The sequence below is a fragment of the Mobula hypostoma genome, chromosome 9 (genome assembly GCF_963921235.1).
Source record: "Mobula hypostoma chromosome 9, sMobHyp1.1, whole genome shotgun sequence".
In the NCBI taxonomy this organism is placed as follows: domain Eukaryota; kingdom Metazoa; phylum Chordata; class Chondrichthyes; order Myliobatiformes; family Myliobatidae; genus Mobula; species Mobula hypostoma.
Genome location: NC_086105.1, coordinates 3,306,915 through 3,327,659, shown reverse-complemented (window position 1 = coordinate 3,327,659; position 20,745 = coordinate 3,306,915). Strand labels below are relative to the sequence as shown.

The following is a 20,745-nucleotide window of genomic DNA, read 5'->3' as shown; positions in this document are numbered from 1 at the left end:
AGGGAACACTCAGTGCTGGGGTTGGATGAAGTTGAGTGAAGTTGCCCTTCTGGTTTAAGAGCAGCACACACACAATACTGGAGGAGCTCAGCAGGCCAGGCAGCATCTATGGAAAAAAGTACATTTGACACTTCAGGCCAGTTCGGCTCGAACCATCGACTGTACTTTTTTTCCACAGATGCTGCCAGGCCTGCTGAGTTCCTCCAGGATTTTGTGTGTGTTGTTCGGATTCCCAGCATCTGCAGATTCTCTCTTGTTTGTGAGTTGACTTCTGGTTCAGGAGCCTGATAATTGAGGGATAATAACTGTTCCTGAACCTGGTGTTGGGGTCCTCAAGCTCCTGTACCTTCTTCCTGATAGCAGCAGAGAGAAGAGAGTATGGCTTGATTGGTGGGGGCCCTTGATGATGGATGCTGACAGGAAGGCACAGACATTGTGGGACAAAGGGGCTGCATTTCACTATTCAGTGTTAGACTATAAGACCATAAGAGATAGGAGCAGATTCGGCCATTCGGCCCATCAAGTCTGTTCTGCCATTTCATCATGGCTGATTTATTATCCCCATTGTTCTATCTTCTCCCCATGACTTTTGACACCCTGACTAATCAAGAACCTATCAACCTCCGCTTTAAATACTGTATACCCAATTACTTGGCCTCCACAGACTCACCTCCCCTTCTTAAATCTGTTCTCAATGGACATCCCTCTATTCTGTGGCTGTGTCCTCTAGACCTAGACTCTTCCACCATATGTTCGATGAATTCGACCGCAACCGTAACATTGTTTCTGCGAAACCTCTTTCGATAGGCTGTTCCGCGCACGAGGGGCCGAGTGGCCGCCTTGTGATGCTGTGCAGTGGATGCCTGCAGGCAGCAGTGATGGGGTGGTATGCCACGGGTCCGGGTCCGTGCCTGAGTGGGTGTGAAGTCTCTGGGCGTGGAGCGGGAGTTGGCCACATCGCAGCTGGCCAGCGGCCAGATCTGCCGGTCGGTTCCACCACGTGAACGCAGCCGGGCTGAAACGTTGCACAAGTTTGAGGGAGATTGGGAGTCACTCGGATCCGCAGCCTGCTGCGATCGGCAGGTATGGGCTTGGACGGGCTCCTGGGACAAGCATGTGGAGCGCTGTCCGCCCTGCTGGTGCTGAACATCGGAGTCCGGCTCTCGGCGTCAACCCGCTGCCGGCCGGCGGCTCTCTCGACTCAAAGGGCTACAGGGCAAGGGGCGCTAACGTGGGGCAGCTGCAGTCGGTGGGGGAGACCCTGCCTCTGACCGAAAGTCCACCCGCAGGAAGACCTGGAGGCTCGCCGCTAACCGGACAAGGTACGAAAATAATCCGCGAGAGTGAAAGAGAAACGGGGCGGGGTGGGGGGAGAGATGGCGATGGGGTCAGTGAAATGAACAAAGGTGTGCATGTGTGTGCGTGGGAGAGACAGAGAGAGATGGGGAAAGGGGAAAAGAAACGACGATGGGTCAAAGAAAGAACAAAGATGCGTGTGTGGGGGGAATCTCAGGGAGAGCGAGAAAAATATAAAGAGATAAGGGTGGACTGTGACGGGGAAAGGAGAGAGGATTAAGAGAGGCAGAGGAGGAAGCGAGAGACAAAATATATAAAAGGAGAGAGAGACAGAAATGAACGAAGGATGTGGAATGGGGAGAGGGAGAGATGGAGAAAGGAATGCAGAGGAGAGAAGAACAAAGGGAAGGTGGCAGGCGAGAAGGAGACAGGACTGACCAGCAGAGGGAATGGACAACACATGGGAACAAGTGAGAGGGAGCAATAAAGACGGAGACAAGAGGGGAAGAGCTGTGAATAGTGAAGAGCGGGGTACACTGAGGTAGGGGATGAGGGAAAAAAGAAAATAGATGTGTTTGGAGAAAGAGACTGAGAGACAGAGAAGAGCAGGGAAGAAATACACTGACAACCAGAGCTACCTTGGGTTATAAGGCAATCCACAGTGGAGCAGATAATGGAGATGTAATCCTGAACTGTGCGCTGAAGTTTAATTGCATCCTGTCACTAAATAAGCATTCCCAAAGACTGTGGAGGGCGGCGGGAGAACCTGCCTGCATGGAACCACTTCACAACGTAGCTCAATCGCTCACTCCCATCAATTACTGAAGCAAAGACTTTTCAAAGCATAGTACATATGAGCAGAATTGGGCGACTCAGCCCATTGAGTAATTGGCCAGGTGTTAGTGAGCTTGCGAAATACTCTAGTTTTGTGCTATATCCTGGAGAAAGACTCACAGTGAATGCTTTGCTAAGTACTACTCACTGGTGGTAACCACACATTATTTATGTGGAAGAAAGCAGCTTCACTGCCTGTAGCTACCTCAAAGTTCAAAGTAAATTTATTATCAAAGTGCATATGTGTCACCATCCACAACCCTGAGATTTATTTTCTTGCGAACATTCATAGTAAATACAAAGACACAAAAATAATAATAAAGATTAATAATAAATTGCTGTGACTAGTGGAGTGCCGCAGGGATCGGTGCTGGGTCCATTGCTGTTTGGCATCTATATTAATGATGTGGATGATAATGTGGTTAAATGGGTCAGCAAATTTGCGGATGACACCAAGACTGGTGCGTAGTGGACAGTGAGGAAGGCTGTCATGGCTTGCAGTGGGATTTGGACCAGCTGGAAAAATGGGCTGAAAAATGGCAGATGGAATTTATTGCAGACAAGTGCAAGGTTTTGCTCTTCAGTAGGACCAACCAGGGTAGGTCTTACACAGTGAATGGTAGGGCACTAAGGAGTGCGGTAGAACAAAGGGATCTGGGAATACAGGTCTATAATTCAGTAAAGGTGGTGTCACAGGTAGATGGGGTCATAAAGAAAGCTTTTGGCACATTAGCCTTCATAAATCAAAGTACTGAGTACAGGAGACGGGATGTTATGTTGAAGTTGTATAAGACATTGGTGATGCCTAATTTGGAGTATTGAGTGAAGTTTTGGTCACCTACCTACAGGAAAGATGTAAATAAGGTTGAAAGAGTACAGAGAAAATTTACAAGGATGTTGCCTGGTCTGGAGGATCTGAGTTGTAAGGAAAGATTGAATAGTTTAGGACTTTATTCCTCAGAACATAGAAGATTAAGAGTAGATGTGATAGAGAATTATGAGAATACAAAATTATGAGGGGTATAGATAGAGTAAATGCAGGCAGGCTTTTTCCACTGAGGTTAGGTGGGACTGCAACCAGAGGTCATGTGTTAAGGGTGAAAGGTGAGAAGTTTAAGGGGAGCATGAGGAGAAACCTCTTCATTCAGACGGTCGGGAGAGTGTAATGAGCTGCCAGCACAAGTGGTGCATGTGAGCTGGATTTCAATGTTTAAGTGGTTTGTACAGGTACATGGATGGTAGGGGTATGGAGGGCTATGGGTCTGGTGCAGGTCCATGGGAATAGGCATGGTTCAGCATGGACTAGATGGGTTGAAGGGCCTGTTTCTATGCTGTACTTTTCTATGACCCTATGATAATAAATAAGCAATAAATACTGAGAACATGAGAAGAAGAGTCCTTGAAGGTGAGCCCATGGGTTCAGTGTAGGTATAGGTGGGAACATTTCAAGTGTTGTGGTGTGTGCTGTTGAGTGAAATTATCCACTCTGGTTCAAGAGCCTGATGGTTGGGGAGTAATAACTGTTCCTGAACCTGGTGATGCAGGTCCTGAGTCTCCTCCCCTCCTTCCTGATGGCAGCAGTGAGAAACGAGCATGGCTTGGATGGTGGGGGTCCGTGACGATGGATGCTGCTTTCCTGTGACAGTGCTCCTTGTAGATGGTGAATTTGATGTGGTGTCAGTTTGTGGTGAGGTTTCTGGATGACTGGATTATCACTGTTACAGATGGGAGAATTGATTGTTCCATTTTAGCTTTATGGTGGGGCTCACAAACCCGGCAGTAGTGATTTAAACCCCGTGCTAGTGTGGCAAAAGATCAGAGTTTCGGAGTGGTTTCAGCAAAGGAAGAAAAGTCGATGTTTTGGGCCAAGACCCCTCATCGGAACTTGATGAAGGATCTCAGTCCAAAACATTAACTGTTTATTCCTTTTCATGGAAGCTGCCTGATCTGTTGAGTTCCTCCAGCATTTTGTGTGTGTTACTCTGGATTTCCAGCATCTGCGGAACATATACACATATATATATATTGATTTGATCTAAATGAGGTCACCATTGCAGATCCTAGGTCTTCATTGTCCAGTGTACCTCAGTTAGCATCCCCTCTGCTTTCTCACTCATTTCATCCTCACCTTCTGTCTTTTCCTTGCCTTTATGCCAGCATCTTTTAGAAACATAGAACACTGCAGCACAGAAACAGGCCCTTCGGCCCATCTAGTCCATGCAGATCTATCCTATAGAGACATAGAATACTACAGCACAGAAACAGGCCCTTCAGCCCATCTAGTCCATGCAGAACTATTAATCTGCCTAGTCCCGTTGACTTGCACCTGGATCATAGCCTTCCATACACTTCCGTTTCATGTAGCTGTCCAAATTTCTCTTAAGTGTTGAAATCAAAACTATGTCCACCACTTCCGCTAGCAGCTCATTCTACACTCTGAGTAAGGAAGTTCCTCCTCATGTTCCCCTTAAACATTTCACATGTCACTCTTAATCCATGACTTCTAGTTCGAGACTCACTCAACCTCAGTGGAAAAAGCTTGCTTGCATTTTCCCAATCTATACTCTTCATAACTTTATATACCTTTATCAAATCGCCCCTCGTTCTTCTATACTCCAAGGAATAAAGTCCTAATCGATTCAGTCTTTCCCTGTAACTGAGGTACTCAAGCCCCAGTGTCTGTTGAGGACACACGTACCATGCCTGACCTTTCTTGTGTGTTAATTGTACCCTCACGGAGTTCACCAGTCCCCCAATGGAATCATTCCTCGCTTTGTCCATTTCAGTCACACCCAGGAGTGTGGGTTCATTCTTCCATCTCACCACCTCCCTTGAGTTTTCTTCAGGGGTCAACCCTTCAGAAGGTACAACAAGCATAAACACAAGAGATTCTGCAGATGCTGAAAATCCAGAGTAACACACAAAATGCTGGGGACCTCAACAAGTCAGGCAACATCTATGGAGAGGAATTCTGCTGACTCCTTTCATAACCTTTGATACCCTGACTAATCAAGAACCTCTCGACCTCTGCTTTAAATATACCCAAAGACTTGACCTCCACAGCCGCCTCTGGCAATGAATTCCACAGATTCACCACCCTCTGGCTAAAGAAGTTCCTCCTTTCCTCCATTCTAAATTGACGATCCTCTGTTCTGAGTCTGTGCCCTCTGGTCCTAGACTCCCTCACTACTGGAAACATGTTTTCCACATTTACTCTGTCTGGGCATTTCAATATTCAATAGGTTTCAATGAGATCTTCCTACATTCTTATAAACTTCTTTGAACACAGGCCCAGAGCCAACAAAACAGTCCTCATACATTAACCCTTTCATTTCCAGAATAATTCTCGTAAAATCCTCTGGACCCTCTCCAATTCTGGAGGACTTAGGCTGAGAAACTTGTATCCACTAAGTAGAAAGCTGAAAAGCAGGTCCTCCAGTGTAGTAATCTCCAGATTGCTGCCTGTACCATGCACCAGTGAGGGTATGCTTGGCTGAGGAATAGATGCAGGGGGCAGGGATTCAGATTTTGGGAACAGTGGGGAAGGTAGTACTTATACAAAAAAGACAGCTTACACCTGAACTCGAGGGGGATCAATATCCTTGTGGACAGGTTTGCTAGAGCTGTTGGGGAGGTTTTAATCTAGTTTGCCAGGGAGATGGGAAACAGAGCGATAGGGCAGAGGATAGGGCAGTTGGTGTACAGGTTGATGCAGCGTGTCGAGAGTCTGTGAGGAGAGATAGGCAGTTGATAGAGCAAAATTGCTGTCGGGATAGGTTGAAGTGTGTCCATTTTAAGGCAAGAAGTATCAGGAAAAAGGGTGATGAACTTAGAGCATGGATCAGTACATGGAACTATGATGTTGTGACCATTACAGAGACTGACTGTCACAAGGGTAGGAATGGACGTGGGATGTGCCAGGGTTAAGATGTCTCTAAATGAGTAGGGAGGGAGGGAAGAGAGGTGCAGAAGTGATCAGGAATAGTATCACAGTTGCAGAAAGGGTGAACACTTCGGAAAGATAAAAGTTTTAGTGAGAATAAGCCAGCCTCTTCAATCTCTCCCTTTATAAAGCCTCTATTCCTGGCAACATCCTGGTAAAACTCTTCTTCCATCTTTGTAAAGCTACCATGTCCTTCTGTAGTGTGGTGACCAGGATCTGACCTGAGACCACGTCCTTCCGTAGTGTGGAGACCAGGATCTGACCTGGGATCATGTCCTTCTGTAGTGTGGTGACCAGGATCTGTCTGGCCTTGGACCATGTACTTCTGTAGTGTGGAGACCAGGATCTGACCTGGGATCATGTCCTTCTGTAGTGTGGTGGTCAGGATCTGACCTGGGATCATGTCCTTCTGTAGTGTAAAGACCAGGATCTGACCTGGGACCATTCCTTCTGTAGTGTGGTGATCAGGATCTGACCTGGGATCATGTCCTTCTGTAGTGTGGAGACCAGGATCTGTCTGTCCTTGGACCATGTCCTTCTGTAAGGTGGAGACCAGGATCTGACCTGGGACTAACACACAGTGTCATTACAAAGAAGGAATAGCAGTGGCTCCACTTTCTTAAAGTGTTGTGTGGATTCACCATGTCATTTAAAACTTTGACAAACTTCTTTAGATGCACAGTGGAGAGTATCATAACTGGTTGCCTCATGGCCTGATATGCCCTTGAATGAAAAATCCTACAAAAGTTATGAACACAGCCCACATCCATCACAGAAAAGCCCTCCACACCATTGAGCACAACTACAAGGAGCACTGTCACAAGAAAGCAGCACCAGTCAATGACCACCACCATCTAGGCCATGCTCTCTTCTCACTACTGCCATCAGGAAGAAGGTACAGGAGCCTCAGGACCCTCATACCAGGTTCAGGAACAGTTATTACCCCTCAACCATCAGGATCATGAATGGGTGTGGATAACTTCAATCACCCCAGCACTGAACTGATCCCACAACCTACAGACTCACTTTCGAGTCTGCTACTCATGTTCAAAATCAGAATATATATGCTGAGTGTGTGTATGTATGTATGTTTATGTATGGCAATGAGAAGAGGGCATGTCCTGGGTGCTGGGTGTTCTCAGTATTATATATTTGCTTACTCATTTATTATCATTATGATTTTTTTTGTATTTGTCTTCTGCTCATTGATTTTTTGTCCGTCTTGCTTTTGCGTAGTTCTTCATTGATTCTTTGTTCTTTTGTGCAAAAAAAATTAATCCCAGGATAGTATATGGTGACATATATACTCAGTGGTCACTTTATTGGGTATTTCCTGCACTAATAAAGTTGTCACGGAGTGTATGTTCGTAGTTTTCTGCTGCTGTAGCCCATCCACTTCAAGATTTGATGTGTTGTGCATTCAGAGATGCTCTTCTGCACACCACTGTTGTAACATGTAGTTATTTGAGTTACTGTCACCTTCCTGTCAGCTTGAATTAGACTGGCCATTTTCCTCTCACCTCTCTCTTTAGCAAGGCATTTTCACCCACAGAACTGTCGCTCACTGGATTTTTTGTTTTTCACACAATTCTCTGTAAACTCTTGAGACTGTTGTGCATAAAAATCCCAGGAATCAGCAGTTCTGATATAGTCAAACCACCCCATATGGCACCAGCAATCATTCTACGATCAAAGTCTTCCCTCTTCTGATGTTTGGTCTGAAAAACCGAGCCTCTTGACCATGTCGGCATGCTTTTATGCTTTGAGCTGCTGCCACATGATTGGCTGATTAGAAATGTGCATTAACGAGCAGGTGCACTGAATCAAGTGACTGAGTGTATCTGCGACAAGCATCAATGATTCCAGTAGTGATCTCTTTAGTTACAGACTCACAGTCAGTAAAACACTACAAAGTACAAAATTCAATGTTCAATGTAAATGTATTATCGAACTGTCTATATGTCACAATATACAAACCTGAGATTCGTTTTCTTGCGGGCATACTCAGCAAATCACAGAAATATTATAGAATCAATGAAAGACCACACCCAAACAACCAGTGTGCAAAAGACAACAAGCTGTGCAAGTACAAGATAAAAAACTATAATAATTAATAAACAATAAATATCGAGGACATAAGATAAGGAGTCCTTGAAAGTGTGTCCATAGGTTGTGGGAACCGTTCAGCAGTGGAGTGAGTTATCCCTGCTGGTTGAGTGAAGCTATCCCCACTGGTTCAAGACTCTGATGGCTCAGGAGCAGTAAGTGTTGTAGGTGGTGTGGGTCCTAAGGTTCCTCTACCTACTTCCCGACGGCAGCAGCGAGAAGAGAGCATGGCCTGGAGAAGTGAGCACAGAATAACTCTCCACCTGCTATCACCAATCTATTTGTGGATTTAGTTTATCAACACACCTTGGATCGCATATGCCCTAAGCAGCTGGACCATGTGGGATTTTGTCAAGTTTTTTGCAAAAGTCACCGTAAATAATATCTGCTACCTGTCTTCATAAATTTTCTGAGCTGCCTCCTCAAACACATCAATCAGGATTGACATCACTGGCATATGTCATGAAATCTGTCGCTTTGCAACAACAGTACATTGCAATTCGTAATAATAAAAAAACCTATGAAGTGCAATATATAGTGAGGTATTCATTCAGAAATCTGATGGTGGAGAGAATGAATCTGTTCCTGAAATGTTGAGTGTGTGTCTTTAGGCTCCTGTACCTCCTGCTCAATGGTAGCAATGAGAAGAGGGAAAGTTTTGGGTCATGAAGATCCTTAATGATAGACACTGCCTCTTGACCCGTCACCTTTTAAAGATGTCCTGGACGCTGGGGAGGCTGGTGCTTACGATGGAGCTGACTGAGTTTACAATTTTCTGCAGTGGAAATCCTGATTCACTGGTTTCATTGAGCTTTTGTGGAGAGAACTGATGCAGGCAGGGTGCTGACCATTGTCTATACAGACTTTGGTCTGACATGGTACAATGATCCAAAAGATTAAAGCTGGTGTGACTCAGGGTGAGCTGGTTTAAACCAAAATAGGTGTAGTCTGAGCAGGCAGAGAGTAGGAGTGGAAGGACATTTTTCCCATTTTAAATCTATGACTGATGATTTTCCACAGGGATCGATGCTGGGACTTTAGCAAATCACACAGATGTACAGTGGAGAGCATTCTGACTGGTTGCATCACTGCCTGGTACGGAGGTGATTGGAAAAAGCTGCAGAAAGTTCAGAAAGCTGGAAACTCAATCACTAGCCTCCCCAGCATTGAGGACACAGACACACACACACACATACACATACACACACACACACACATTATATATAATTATAATTTGTAGTCTACTTTATGTTTTTGTACTGTGCTGCTGGTGTTGTGAAACAAATTTCACGACATATGTCAGTGATGATAAATCTGATTATGATTTCTGCTGTTGTTGATATGTATCAATGATCAATAACTGTGAATATTGGAGGTAATATGATTAGTAAGTTTGTGGATGACGTAAAATTTGATGATGTTGCGGAAGGGTGTCTCAGGCTGCTGACAAGTCCAAAGGAGATGCATTTTCAGTAGGCAAATAGGAGGTTGACACGGTAGGGTACGAAGTAATGTCAGTGAATGGAGAGATCCAGTGGTTCAGTTCCACAGTTACCTGAATGGAGAGATCCAGTGGTTCAGTTCCACAGTTACCTGAAAGGGGCAACACAGGTAGATAGGGTGTTGAAGAATGCTAATCCTTCCAGATGAGGGAATATTTTCCAGACATTTTATCCACCAACATACTTCCATTTGCACGCTCTGATCTTTAATTCACTCCATCCAACATGTCTAAAGGGCTGTTAGAAATGGTGCTTTTCCTTCCTGGTTTGGTATCTGTGAGAATTCTTCTCTAAATAAAAAAAATATTTATTTGCACTGTTGGAATCATAAGACTATAAGATATAGGAGCAGAATTAGGCTATGTGAAATCAAGCCAGCTCCACCATTCCATCATGGCTGATCCATTTCCCTCTCAGCCCCAATCTCCTGCTTTCTCCCCATATCCTTCATGCCCTGACCAATCAAGAATCTATCAACCTCTGCCCTAAATATACATAAAGACTTGGTCTCCACAGCCACCTGTGACAATGAATTCCACAGATTCATCACTCTCTGGCTTAAGAAATTCCTCCTCATCTCTGTTCTAAAAAGACTTCCCTCTTTTCTGAGGCTGTGCCCTCTGATCTTAAAGTCCCCCACCATAGGAAACATCCTCTCCACGCACACTCTATCGAGGCTTTTGAACGTCTATATCTGGTGATTCTAGCACATCCTCTTCTATACTGGTGAAACCCAACATAGATTGGGGGACTGTTTCGTCGAGCATTTTCACACCGTCCACTAAACAAGGTGAGATTTGCTGGTGACCATCTATTTCAATTCAATGTCCCGCTCCCATTCTAATATGTCTTCTCTACTGCCACAATGAGGCCATATTCAGGATGAAGATGCAACACCTTATGTTCCATCTGGGTAGCTACCAACCTAATGGCATGAATATCAATTTCCTTAACTTCAGGTATTGGGGTGCCACAGTAGCATAGTGGTTAACATAACACTATTACAGCTCAGGGTGCAGCGTTCAGAGTTTAGTTTCAGCACCATTTGTAAGGAGTTTGTACATTCCTTCTCGTGTGGGTGTCCACCAATTGCCCTGGTTTCCTCCCACAGTCCAAAGACATCCCTGTTAGAGGTTAGTTAATTGGTCATTGTAAATTGTCCAGTGATTAGACTAGGGTTAAATAGATGGGTTGCTAGGCAGCACAGCCCATTGAGCCAGAAAGGCTAGAGGAGTGGAGGATTGCAAAAGAAAGGAAATTATAGGCCAGTTAGCCTAACCTCAGTGGTTGGATTAAGGATTACGTTTTGAAGTACTTGGAGACTAATGGTAAAATAAATCAAAGTCAGCATAGTTTCTGTAAAGGTAAATCTTGCCTGACAGATCTGTTAGACTTCTTTGAGGAAGTATCAAGCAGGATGGTCAAAGTAGAGGCAGTAGATGTTACTTACTTGGATTTTCAGAAGGCATTTGGTAAGGTGCCACGCAGAGTAAAACCCTAAGGTGCTACAGGGAAGATACTGGCATGGATAGGGGAATGGCTGACAGGCAGGAGGCTACAACTGGGCTTTCTCTGGGTGGCTGCCAGTGACTCAGAGGTCAGTATTGGAACAAATACTTTTCAATGACTTGGATAATGGAATTGATGGCTTTGTGGCTAAGTTTGCGGATGATATGAAGATAGGTGGAGGGGTAGGTAGTGCTGAGGAAGCAATGCGATTGCAGCAGGACTTAGACAAATTGGAAGAATGGGCAAAAAAGTGGCAGATGGAATACAGAGTTGGGAAATGTATGATAATGTATTTTGGTAAGAGGAACAATAGTACGGACTATTATCTAAATGAAAAGAAGGTTCAAACATCAGAGGTGCAGAGGGACTTAAGAGTCCTCATGAAAGACCCCCAGAGGGTTAATTTACAGGCTGAGTCTGTGGTAAAGAAGGCAAATGCAATGTTTGCATTCATTTCAGGGAGAATAGAATATAAAAGCAAAGAGATAATGTTCAGACTTTTTAAGACATCAGTCAGGCCACACTTGGAGTATTGTCAACAGTTTTGGGCACCATATCTTAGAAAGGATGTGTTGTCATTGGAGAGAGTCCAGACGAGGTTCATGAGGATGATTCCAGGAATGAAGGGGTTAACATATGAGGAGCATTTGGCAGCTTTGGGCCTGTACTCACTGGAATTTAGAAGAATGCGAGCATCTCATTGAAACCTACTGAATGTTGAAAGGACGAGATAGGGTGGATGTGGAGAGGATGTTTCCTACGGTGGGGGTATCCAGAACTTGAGGGCACAAGCTCAAGATTGAGGGGTGACCCTTTATAAACAGAGGTAAGGAGGAATTTTTTTTAAGCCAGTAAGTAGTAGATCTGTGGAATGCTCTGCCACAGACTGCAGTGGAGGCCAAGTCAATGGGTATGTTTAAGGCGGAAGTTGATAGTTTCCTGATCAGTCAGGGCATCAAAGGATATGGCAAGAAGGCAGATGTATGGGGTTGAGTGAGATCTGGGATCGGCCATGATGGAATGGAAGAGCAGATTCAATGGGCTGAATGGACTAATTCTGCTCCTATGTCTTATAGTCTTATAATCTACGGGCCTGTTCTTCACTGCATCTCTCAATAAAAAATAAAATAAAATAACTTCTCTCCACTTCCCCTTCCTTCTTTTTCCATTCCCCAATCTGTCTCCCATTCTTACCCCATCTCTTCTACTCATCTGCTTATCACCTCTCTTTGAAGCCCCACTCCCTTCCTTTTCTCCCATCGCTCTCTACTCCTGATGGAGGGTCTCAGCCCAAAGTGCCGACTGCTTACTCTTTCCATTAATGCTGGTTGGCCTGCTGACTTCCTACAGGATTTTGTGTGTTACTTGGACTTTCAGCATCTGCAGATTTTCTCTTGTTTGTCACTCCCCTCTTTCATCAGATTTCTTCTTCTTCAGCTCTTTAGCTTTTCCACCTATCACCTCCCAGCTCTCATTGCATCCCCCTCCCCCCTTCACCTGGTCTCACCTATCGTCTGTCACCTGGTACTTCTCCACCCCCCTCCCCCTTCACCTGGTCTCACCTATCGTCTGTCACCTGGTACTTCTCCACCCCCCTCCCCCTTCACCTGGTCTCACCTATCGTCTGTCACCTGGTACTTCTCCACCCCGCCCCCCACCTTCTTCTTCTGGATTCTTCCCTTTTCCTTTCCAGTCCTAATGAAGATTCTTGGACTGTTTATTCCCCTCCATAGACAGCATCTGACTTGCTGAGCGTTATTTTTATATTGCTTTAAAGAATTCTCTCAGGCACCAAACCAGAGAGGAAAATCACCGTTTCTAACTGTCCTTTGGACACGTTACAATGTAGAGCTCTATCATGGGCACTAGCCTTCTTAGCAACAAGGACTTCTTCAAAAAACAAACCTGTTAAGGACAGCCACTCCTAGGACATGCCCTCTCCTCATTACTACCATCTGGGAGGAGGTACAGGAACCTGAAGACCCAACTCTACATTTCAGGAGCAGCCCCTTCCCCACCACCATCAGATTTCTGAACAGTCCAGTAAACAATGAACACTGCCTCACTTTTTTTACTCTCGTTTTGCAGTACCTACTTAATTTAGCACACAAAATGGTGGATGAACTTGGCAGGTCAGACAGCATCTATGGAAATGAACAAGCTCTCAACTTTTTGGGCTGGAGAGGAAGGGAGAAGACTTCAGAATAGCATTTTAATTCTGATTCCCATTCCCATTCTGACACGTCACTCTGTGGCCTCCTCTTGTGCCCAGATGAGGCCACCCTCAAGCTGGGGGAGCACAACTTCCAGTTTAAAAATATGACCTCCTTGTCCCTTCTTCCTCGATTCCCCACTCTGGCCTTTTACCTCTTCTCACCTGCCTATTACCATCCCCTGGGTCTCATCCTCCTCCCCTTTCTGCTATGGTCTACTCTCCTCTCCTTTCAGATTCCATCTTCTCCAGCCTTTTACCTTTCCCACCCACCTGGCTTCACCTATCACCTTCCAGCTAGTCTTCATTCCCTTCCCCTCCCCACCTTTTTATTCTGGCATTTTGTCCCTTCCTTTTTGCCACAAAACATCAACTGTTCATTTATTTCCGTAGATGCTGCCTGACCTGCTGAGTTTCTCCAGCATTGTGTGTGTTGCTCTGGATTTCCAGCATCTGCAGAATTTCTCATGTTTATTATTTAACTTAATTTTTTTCTTATTGTGATTTGTGGTATTTTTATATATTGCACTGTGCTGCTCTTGCAAAACAACATATATATCTATGTAAACACGAGGAATTCTGCAGATGCTGGAAATTCAAGCAACACACATCAAAGTTGCTGGTGAACGCAGCAGGCCCGGCAGCATCTCTAGGAAGAGATACAGTCGACGTTTCAGTCGGCCCGAAACGTCGACTGTACCTCTTCCTAGAGATGCTGCCTGGCCTGCTGCGTTCACCAGCAACTTTGATGTGTGTTGCATATATATCTATGTATAAGCTATCTGAATACAATGTATAGATATAGATATATGCATATAGATAAATGTACATGTATGTATATGTGTGTATATATGTACGTGTGTGTGTGTGTGTGTATATATATATAATAATTTATTGTATATTTATTGTATTGCACTGTAGTGCTGCCTCAAAACAACTTTCACAACATATGCCAGTGATAATAATCCTGCTTCTGAATGGGATTCTGAAATCAGGAGTGGAACATTCAAATGAAACTGTGGTGGTGGATAAAATGTGAGAAAATAAACATTTTGTTGTTTGATCAGAAACAGATTTTTGGAGAGTTTATATCTTGGTTGTCAGTGTATCAGTTTAGGGGTGCAGAGTGGTTATGCAGCAAATGAGAAAGCCCACACACCTCATGCAACACAATGTGATATTTTTGGCATTTATTTTAGTGAGAGATGGTTCATAAATACCAGGCTTCTGGAGAAGGTGCTAATTTCTGCAGACTGCACCACAGGAGGCTGCGAGCAGCCGAGCAATTAGGGGGTCACGTGTAGCAAATTCTGGAGTTGCACCGTTAACTGTTGTATGTTCAGAACATCCAAATCCCAGTCAGCTTTTTTATCACCGACGTATATTTTGAAATGTGTTGTTTTGCATCAGCAGTACAGTGCGACACATTATATATATGAAGCACCTTCAATTACTCCAAAAGACTGAGGTTTGGTAAAATACTGAAAGGCTTTTATTCGCTGTACAATATGACCTCCACAGTGAGTGTCTGCCCCCGGACTGAGGGGGAGGGGCAAGGCGAACACCTTTATACAGGACTCTGTGGGAGGAGCCACAGGGGCAGTCAGCAAAGGGGTGTGTTCAGACAGGTAACCGAGTTACAACATATATACATGGCTCACCACATTCACCCCTCCTTTTCTTTTTAAAAAGCGTCTCGCGAGGTGAAGTGACTGACAATATTTACAACAAGTATATTTATAGATATTTTATATTTATCCTTTAATTGTTCAAATGACATCAATATACCTCGTTCAAAACAATCTCCTATAAATTTAATCCCTTTTTGGTACCAATTATATAAAAGTTGATTGTCCATTGTAAAAGGAATAAGTCTGTTTTGAAACAAAGGTCTTTTGTTACTTTCTTCTGTTATTTTCAATTAAGGGCTTACTTAAAAGGTAAACTGGGTCAAACAATGTTTTTGCCAAAACCTAATGAAATTGAAATTTTAATTCAAAAAGGGAAAATTAAAAAATTTATTTCTTGTATGTATAATTTGATTCAAGAACAGACAATTAAACAAGGAACCCATAAATCAAAGCAAAAATGGGAAACAGATTTGAATATTAATATTGTTGAAACAAATTGGTCAAGACTCTGTCTTGACAGTATGACAAATACAATAAATGTTCGACTTAGATTAGTACAATATAATTTTTTACACCAATTATATATTACACCACAAAAAATAAATAGATTAAATTCAAATCTATCTGATAAATGCTTTCGGTGTAATCAAGAAATTGGTACTTTTTTACATTCTACTTGGTCTTGTTTTAAAATTCAACCCTTTTGGATAAATTTAAGAGTCTTATTGGAACAAATTACTGGAACTCAACTTCCACATAACCCTGTATTATTTCTATTAGGTGATATTGAAGGGATAAAACCAAAACTTAAATTGAATAAATATCAGAAAGAATTTATAAAAATTGCATTGGCAGTAGCTAAGAAGACTATAGCAGTTACTTGGAAATCTGATTCGTATTTAAGTATGGATCGTTGGAATAATGAAATGGCTAGTTCTATTCCACTCGAAAAAATTACTTATAATTTAAGAGATAAATATGTAACATTTTTGAATATTTGGCGCCCTTATTTACAAAAGATAGGATGGCATATTTAAGTGCTCCGATAAAGACCTTGGTCCCTTGGGGAAAGTAACGAATAATTATACCAAATTTATTTTGAATCCCATGGAGCATGTGGAAACCTTCCAACACCCAGGCGGCTCTTTTCTTTTTTCTCTCTTTCTTTCTTTTAGCTAGGACTATATATATGGGGGGGGGGAGAGTTAAGGGGAGGGGGGAGGGTAGATTTTATCTTTTCATGTATTCTTTTTGAAAACAATAAAAATTATATTACAGAAAAAAAAGAAGTATATTTACAGGTTAAGTCTATCAGGCGGTCGAGTCCGTCGCTGTGACCTACGTAGCACCGGCGATGGCGGTTGTGCTGGCTCCGGCCTGACTTCAGGTGCCAGCGCGTTAGGCGTCGGTAATCCCTCGTGCGTGTGCGTCGCGCCCGGTATGGGAGTGTCGTGTGGTGTCTGTATAGGGCTTGGGGTGCACGGTGTCTCGTAGGTACACACATTGGTGGGTACGGGGTCAATAGTCACCACGGAGTGTTCAGGGTAGGGGCCCGGAGCTCCTGCGGACGCCAGGTCGCGGATGGAGACCGTGTCCTCCCGCCCATCAGGTAAAACCACGTAGGCATACTGGTGGTTCGCATGAAGTAAGTGAACCCTCTCGACTATCGGGGAGTATTTATTGCTCCTCGCATGTTTCCGGAGCAGCACTGGCCCCGGGGACGTCAGCCAAGATGGGAGGGTGGTTCCAGTGGTTGATTTTCTGGGAAAAGAAAAGAGCCACTCATGAGGGGTGGCATTGGTGGCTGTGCATGACAGGGAGCGGATGGAGTGGAGTGCCTCGGGAAGGACCTCCTGCCAGCGGGAGACCGGCAGTCCCTTTGACCTGAGGGCTGAGTGTGGCTTTCCACACTGTGCCATTCTCCTTCTCTACCTGTCCATTCCTCCAGGGATTATAGCTCGTGGTCCTACTGGTTGCAATTCCCCTAGCCAGTAGGTATTGGCGCAGCTCGTCACTCATAAACGAGGACCCTCTGTCACTGTGGATATAGCATGGGTATCCGAACAGAGTGAAGAGCTTGCGCAGGGCTTTTATAACTGATGTGGTAGTGGTGTCGGGGCAGGGGATGGCGAAGGGGAACCGCGAGTACTCGTCAATTACGTTAAGAAAGTACACATTGCGGTCGGTGGAGGGAAGGGGGCCCTTAAAGTCAACACTCAGTCGCTCAAAAGGGCGGGTGACCTTGATGAGTGGTGCCTTTTCGGGTCGGTAGAAGTGCGGTTTGCACTCTGCGCAGACTTGGCAGTCCCTGGTCATCATCCTGATCTCCTCAAGGGAGTAAGGCAGGTTCCGGGCTTTCACGAAGTGGAAAAGCCGGGTGACTCCCGGGTGGCAAAGGTCTACATGTAGGGTGTATAGCCGGTCGATCTGCGCGCTGGCGCATGTTCCCCGGGATAGGGCATCGGAGGGCTCGTTGAGCTTCCCAGGCCTGTACATGATGTCATAGTTGTAGGTGGAGAGTTCGATTCTCCACCTCAGAATTTTATCATTTTTGATTTTACTCCGCTGCTGATTATTAAACATGAATGCGACTGAGCACTGGTCAGTTAGCAGGGTGAACCTTTTGCCGGCAAGATAGTGCCTCCAGTGCCTTATAGCTTCCACTATGGCCTGGGCCTCTTTCTCTACCGCAGAGTGCCGAATTTCAGGGCCTTGAAGGGTACGGGAGAAGAACGCCACTGGTCTTCCCGCCTGGTTGAGGGTAGCAGCCAGCGCAAAGTCGGAGGCGTCACTCTCTACTTGGAAGGGAATGGCCTCATCCACCGCATGCATTGCTGCTTTGGCAATGTCCACTTTTATGCGGTTGAAGGCCGCATGGGCCTCGGCAGAGAGGGGGAATGTGGTGGACTTGACCAGGGGGCGGGCCTTGTCTGCATAGTTAGAGACCCATTGGGCGTAATATGAAAAGAAGCCCAGGCACCTTTTGAGGGCTCTGAGGGTATTGGGAAGAGGGAGTTCCAACAAGGGGCGCATACGGTTGTGGTCAGGGCCAATGACTCCATTCTCCATGACACATCCAAGGATTGCAAGTCGGGTGGTCCCAAATACACACTTGTCCTTGTTATAGGTGAGGTTGAAAGATTTGGCCGCTTGAGAAATTTTTGGAGGTTGTTGTCGTGATCCTGCCGTTCGTGACCGCAGATGGTGATGTTATCCAGATATGGGAACGTGGCCTTCAGTTGGCACTGGTCCACCATCCAGTCCATTGCCCTCCGGAAGACAGATACACCATTCGTGACACCGAAGGGGAAGTGATAAAGCCTGCCGTCCGCCTCGAAGGCGGTGTAAGGGCAGTCCTCCCGGCGGATGGGGAGCTGATGGTGAGCGGATTTTAGGTCTATGGTCGAGTACACCTTGTACTGTACTATCTGATTGACCATATCCGCGATGCGGGGTAGAGGGTACGTGTCGAGCTGAGTGAACCTATTGATGGTCGGCCTATAGTCTACTACCATCCTATTCTTCTCCCCGTTCCGAACAACCACCACCTGCGCCCTCCAAGGACTTGTGCTTGCCTCAGTGACCCCCTCCCTGAGCAGCCGCTGCACCTCCGACTTAATGAAGGCTCTGTCCCCCGTGCTGTACCTCCTGCTTTTAGTTGCCACAGGTTTACAGTCGGGGGTCAGGTTGGCGAACAGCGGTGGGGGAGGGATCCTGAGGGTGGAGAGGCCGCAAGTGGTGTCGGTAGTGTGGCAGTTGGCATGATGTTGGGTGGGATGCGCGGGTCGGTGTGTGTGTGTGTGGTCAGTAGCGGGGTACGTGACATATCTCTACAAAACAGGGGATTTATGACAGTAATTGGCGGGAGGGGCCCATCATACTTCATTGTCACGCTTTTCAGGTGGCTCTGGAAGTCCAACCCCAACAGCACAGGGGCACACAGTTGAGGCAAGACCAGTAACGTAAAGTCCCGATATTCTGTGCCCTGCACCACTAGCGTCGCTACACAACCCCCGCGGATGTCTGTTGTATGCGACCTGGAGGCCATGGTGACCCTCCGACTTACCAGCCTTATCATGAGTCCACAATGCTGCACCGTGGCCGGGTGGATAAAACTCTCCGTGCTGCCTGTGTCAAACAGGCAGCTTGTCCTGTGCCCCTCCACCAGGATGTCCATCATTGACCTTGCGAGCTGGTGGGGAGCGCTTTGGTCGACGGTCACCGAAGCCAGGGTGGGGTCGCTGTCTTGGTCCGGCGCGGTGGGGTGCCCCGTGAGCACCCGTTGGTCGTAGGCAGTGGGAGGTGGCGCCGACCAAGATGGCCGCCCCCATGTCTCGCACGTGGTGGCGGCGTGCAGGCAAGATGGCAGCCCCCATGTCTCGCACGTGGTGGCAGTGTGCAGGGAAGATGGCGACCCCCATGTCTCGCACGCGGCACTGCTCGATCCCGCTCGCGGTTTGGACTTACAGACCTTGGCGAAGTGGCCCTTCTTTCCGCAGCTGGAGCAGGTAGCTTGTCGTGCCGGGCAGCGTTTCCGGGGGTGCTTCTCCAGTCCGCAGAAGTAGCACTTCGCGGACTCACGACTGGCGGCAGCGGAGGTCGATTCGCCGGCGGGTTGCGGGGTCTGCGGCACCCACGAGGCCATCGGGGGATCGCGTGCCTGGAGAGCCTCGGAGTTATGCAGAGCGGCCTCCAACGTATCAGCCAGCTCGATCGCCGAACTTAGGGTAAGATCGGCTTTTCCCAGCAGCCGCCGGCGCACGTACACTGACCTGGTCCCCGTGACGAAGGTGTCTCTCACTAGGAGTTCTGCATGCTGCGCCGCCGTCAGCTCCTGGCAATTGCAGGCCCGCACGAGTGTCTGTAGGGCCCGGACAAACTCAGCACTCGATTCCCCGGGGCGTTGTTGCCGTGTCGCTAAGTGATGCCGAGAATAGACGCTGTTTATCAGCCGCAGGTATTGCCTTTTGAGTGCGTTCATTGTGCCGTCGTAGTTCGGCTGGTCTCTGATCAGCAAATAGACCTGTGGACTGACCCTGGAGAGTAGAACTCTGCACTTCGCTACGGGGTCAGTCGCTTTAATCTCCTCTAGATACGCTTTGAAGCAGGCCAGCCGGAGTTCGAAAGCGTTTCCAGCTTCAGGTGTTTGCGGATTGAGGTCTAATTTTTCTGGTCTCAGGGACTGTTCCATGTTTTAAAACGTACAGCGAATAAAATTGAAGCACCTTCAATTACTCCAAAAGACTGAGGTTTGGTAAAATACTGAAAGGCTTTTATTCACTGTACAATACGACCTCCACAGTGAGTGTCTGCCCCCGGACTGAGGGGGAGGGGCAAGGCGAACACCTTTATACAGGACTCTGTGGGAGGAGCCACAGGGGCAGTCAGCAGAGGGGTGTGTCCAGACAGGTAACTGAGTTACAACATATATACATGGTTTACCACAATATACATATAAATGTCTGTGTCTGTGTGTGAGTGTGAGTGTGTGTGTGTGTCTGTCTGTCTGTGTGTGAGTGTGTGTGTGTGTGTGTGTTTAGCCAGCCAGTGGTGTAGTAACATCAGCACCGGACTTCGAGGTGGATGGTTCAAACTTTGAATCCAGCCAGATCGTTGCACGCTTTCCATCCATGCTGGGTTGAGCATCGAGCTAGCATCCCGGCCTTGTAAAAAAACAGACAAATGCTACATAAATCGTAAAAATGTCACCCA

The 20,745-nt window shown here is 46.2% G+C and overlaps 1 protein-coding gene across 4 annotated transcripts in view; it reads left to right on the top strand.

Moving 5' to 3' along the window:
* Positions 1–1,027: 1,027 nt before the first annotated feature.
* LOC134351452 (anoctamin-4-like) overlaps positions 1,028–20,745 on the top strand; it is a 226,299-nt gene continuing 206,581 nt past the window's right edge. For all 4 annotated transcript variants that reach the window (XM_063057598.1, XM_063057597.1, XM_063057595.1 and 1 more), the window contains exon 1: positions 1,028–1,322. In XM_063057598.1, coding sequence (XP_062913668.1) covers positions 1,115–1,322 — 208 coding nt within the window. In that variant the 5' untranslated portion in view covers positions 1,028–1,114. The remainder of the gene's footprint in view (positions 1,323–20,745) is intronic.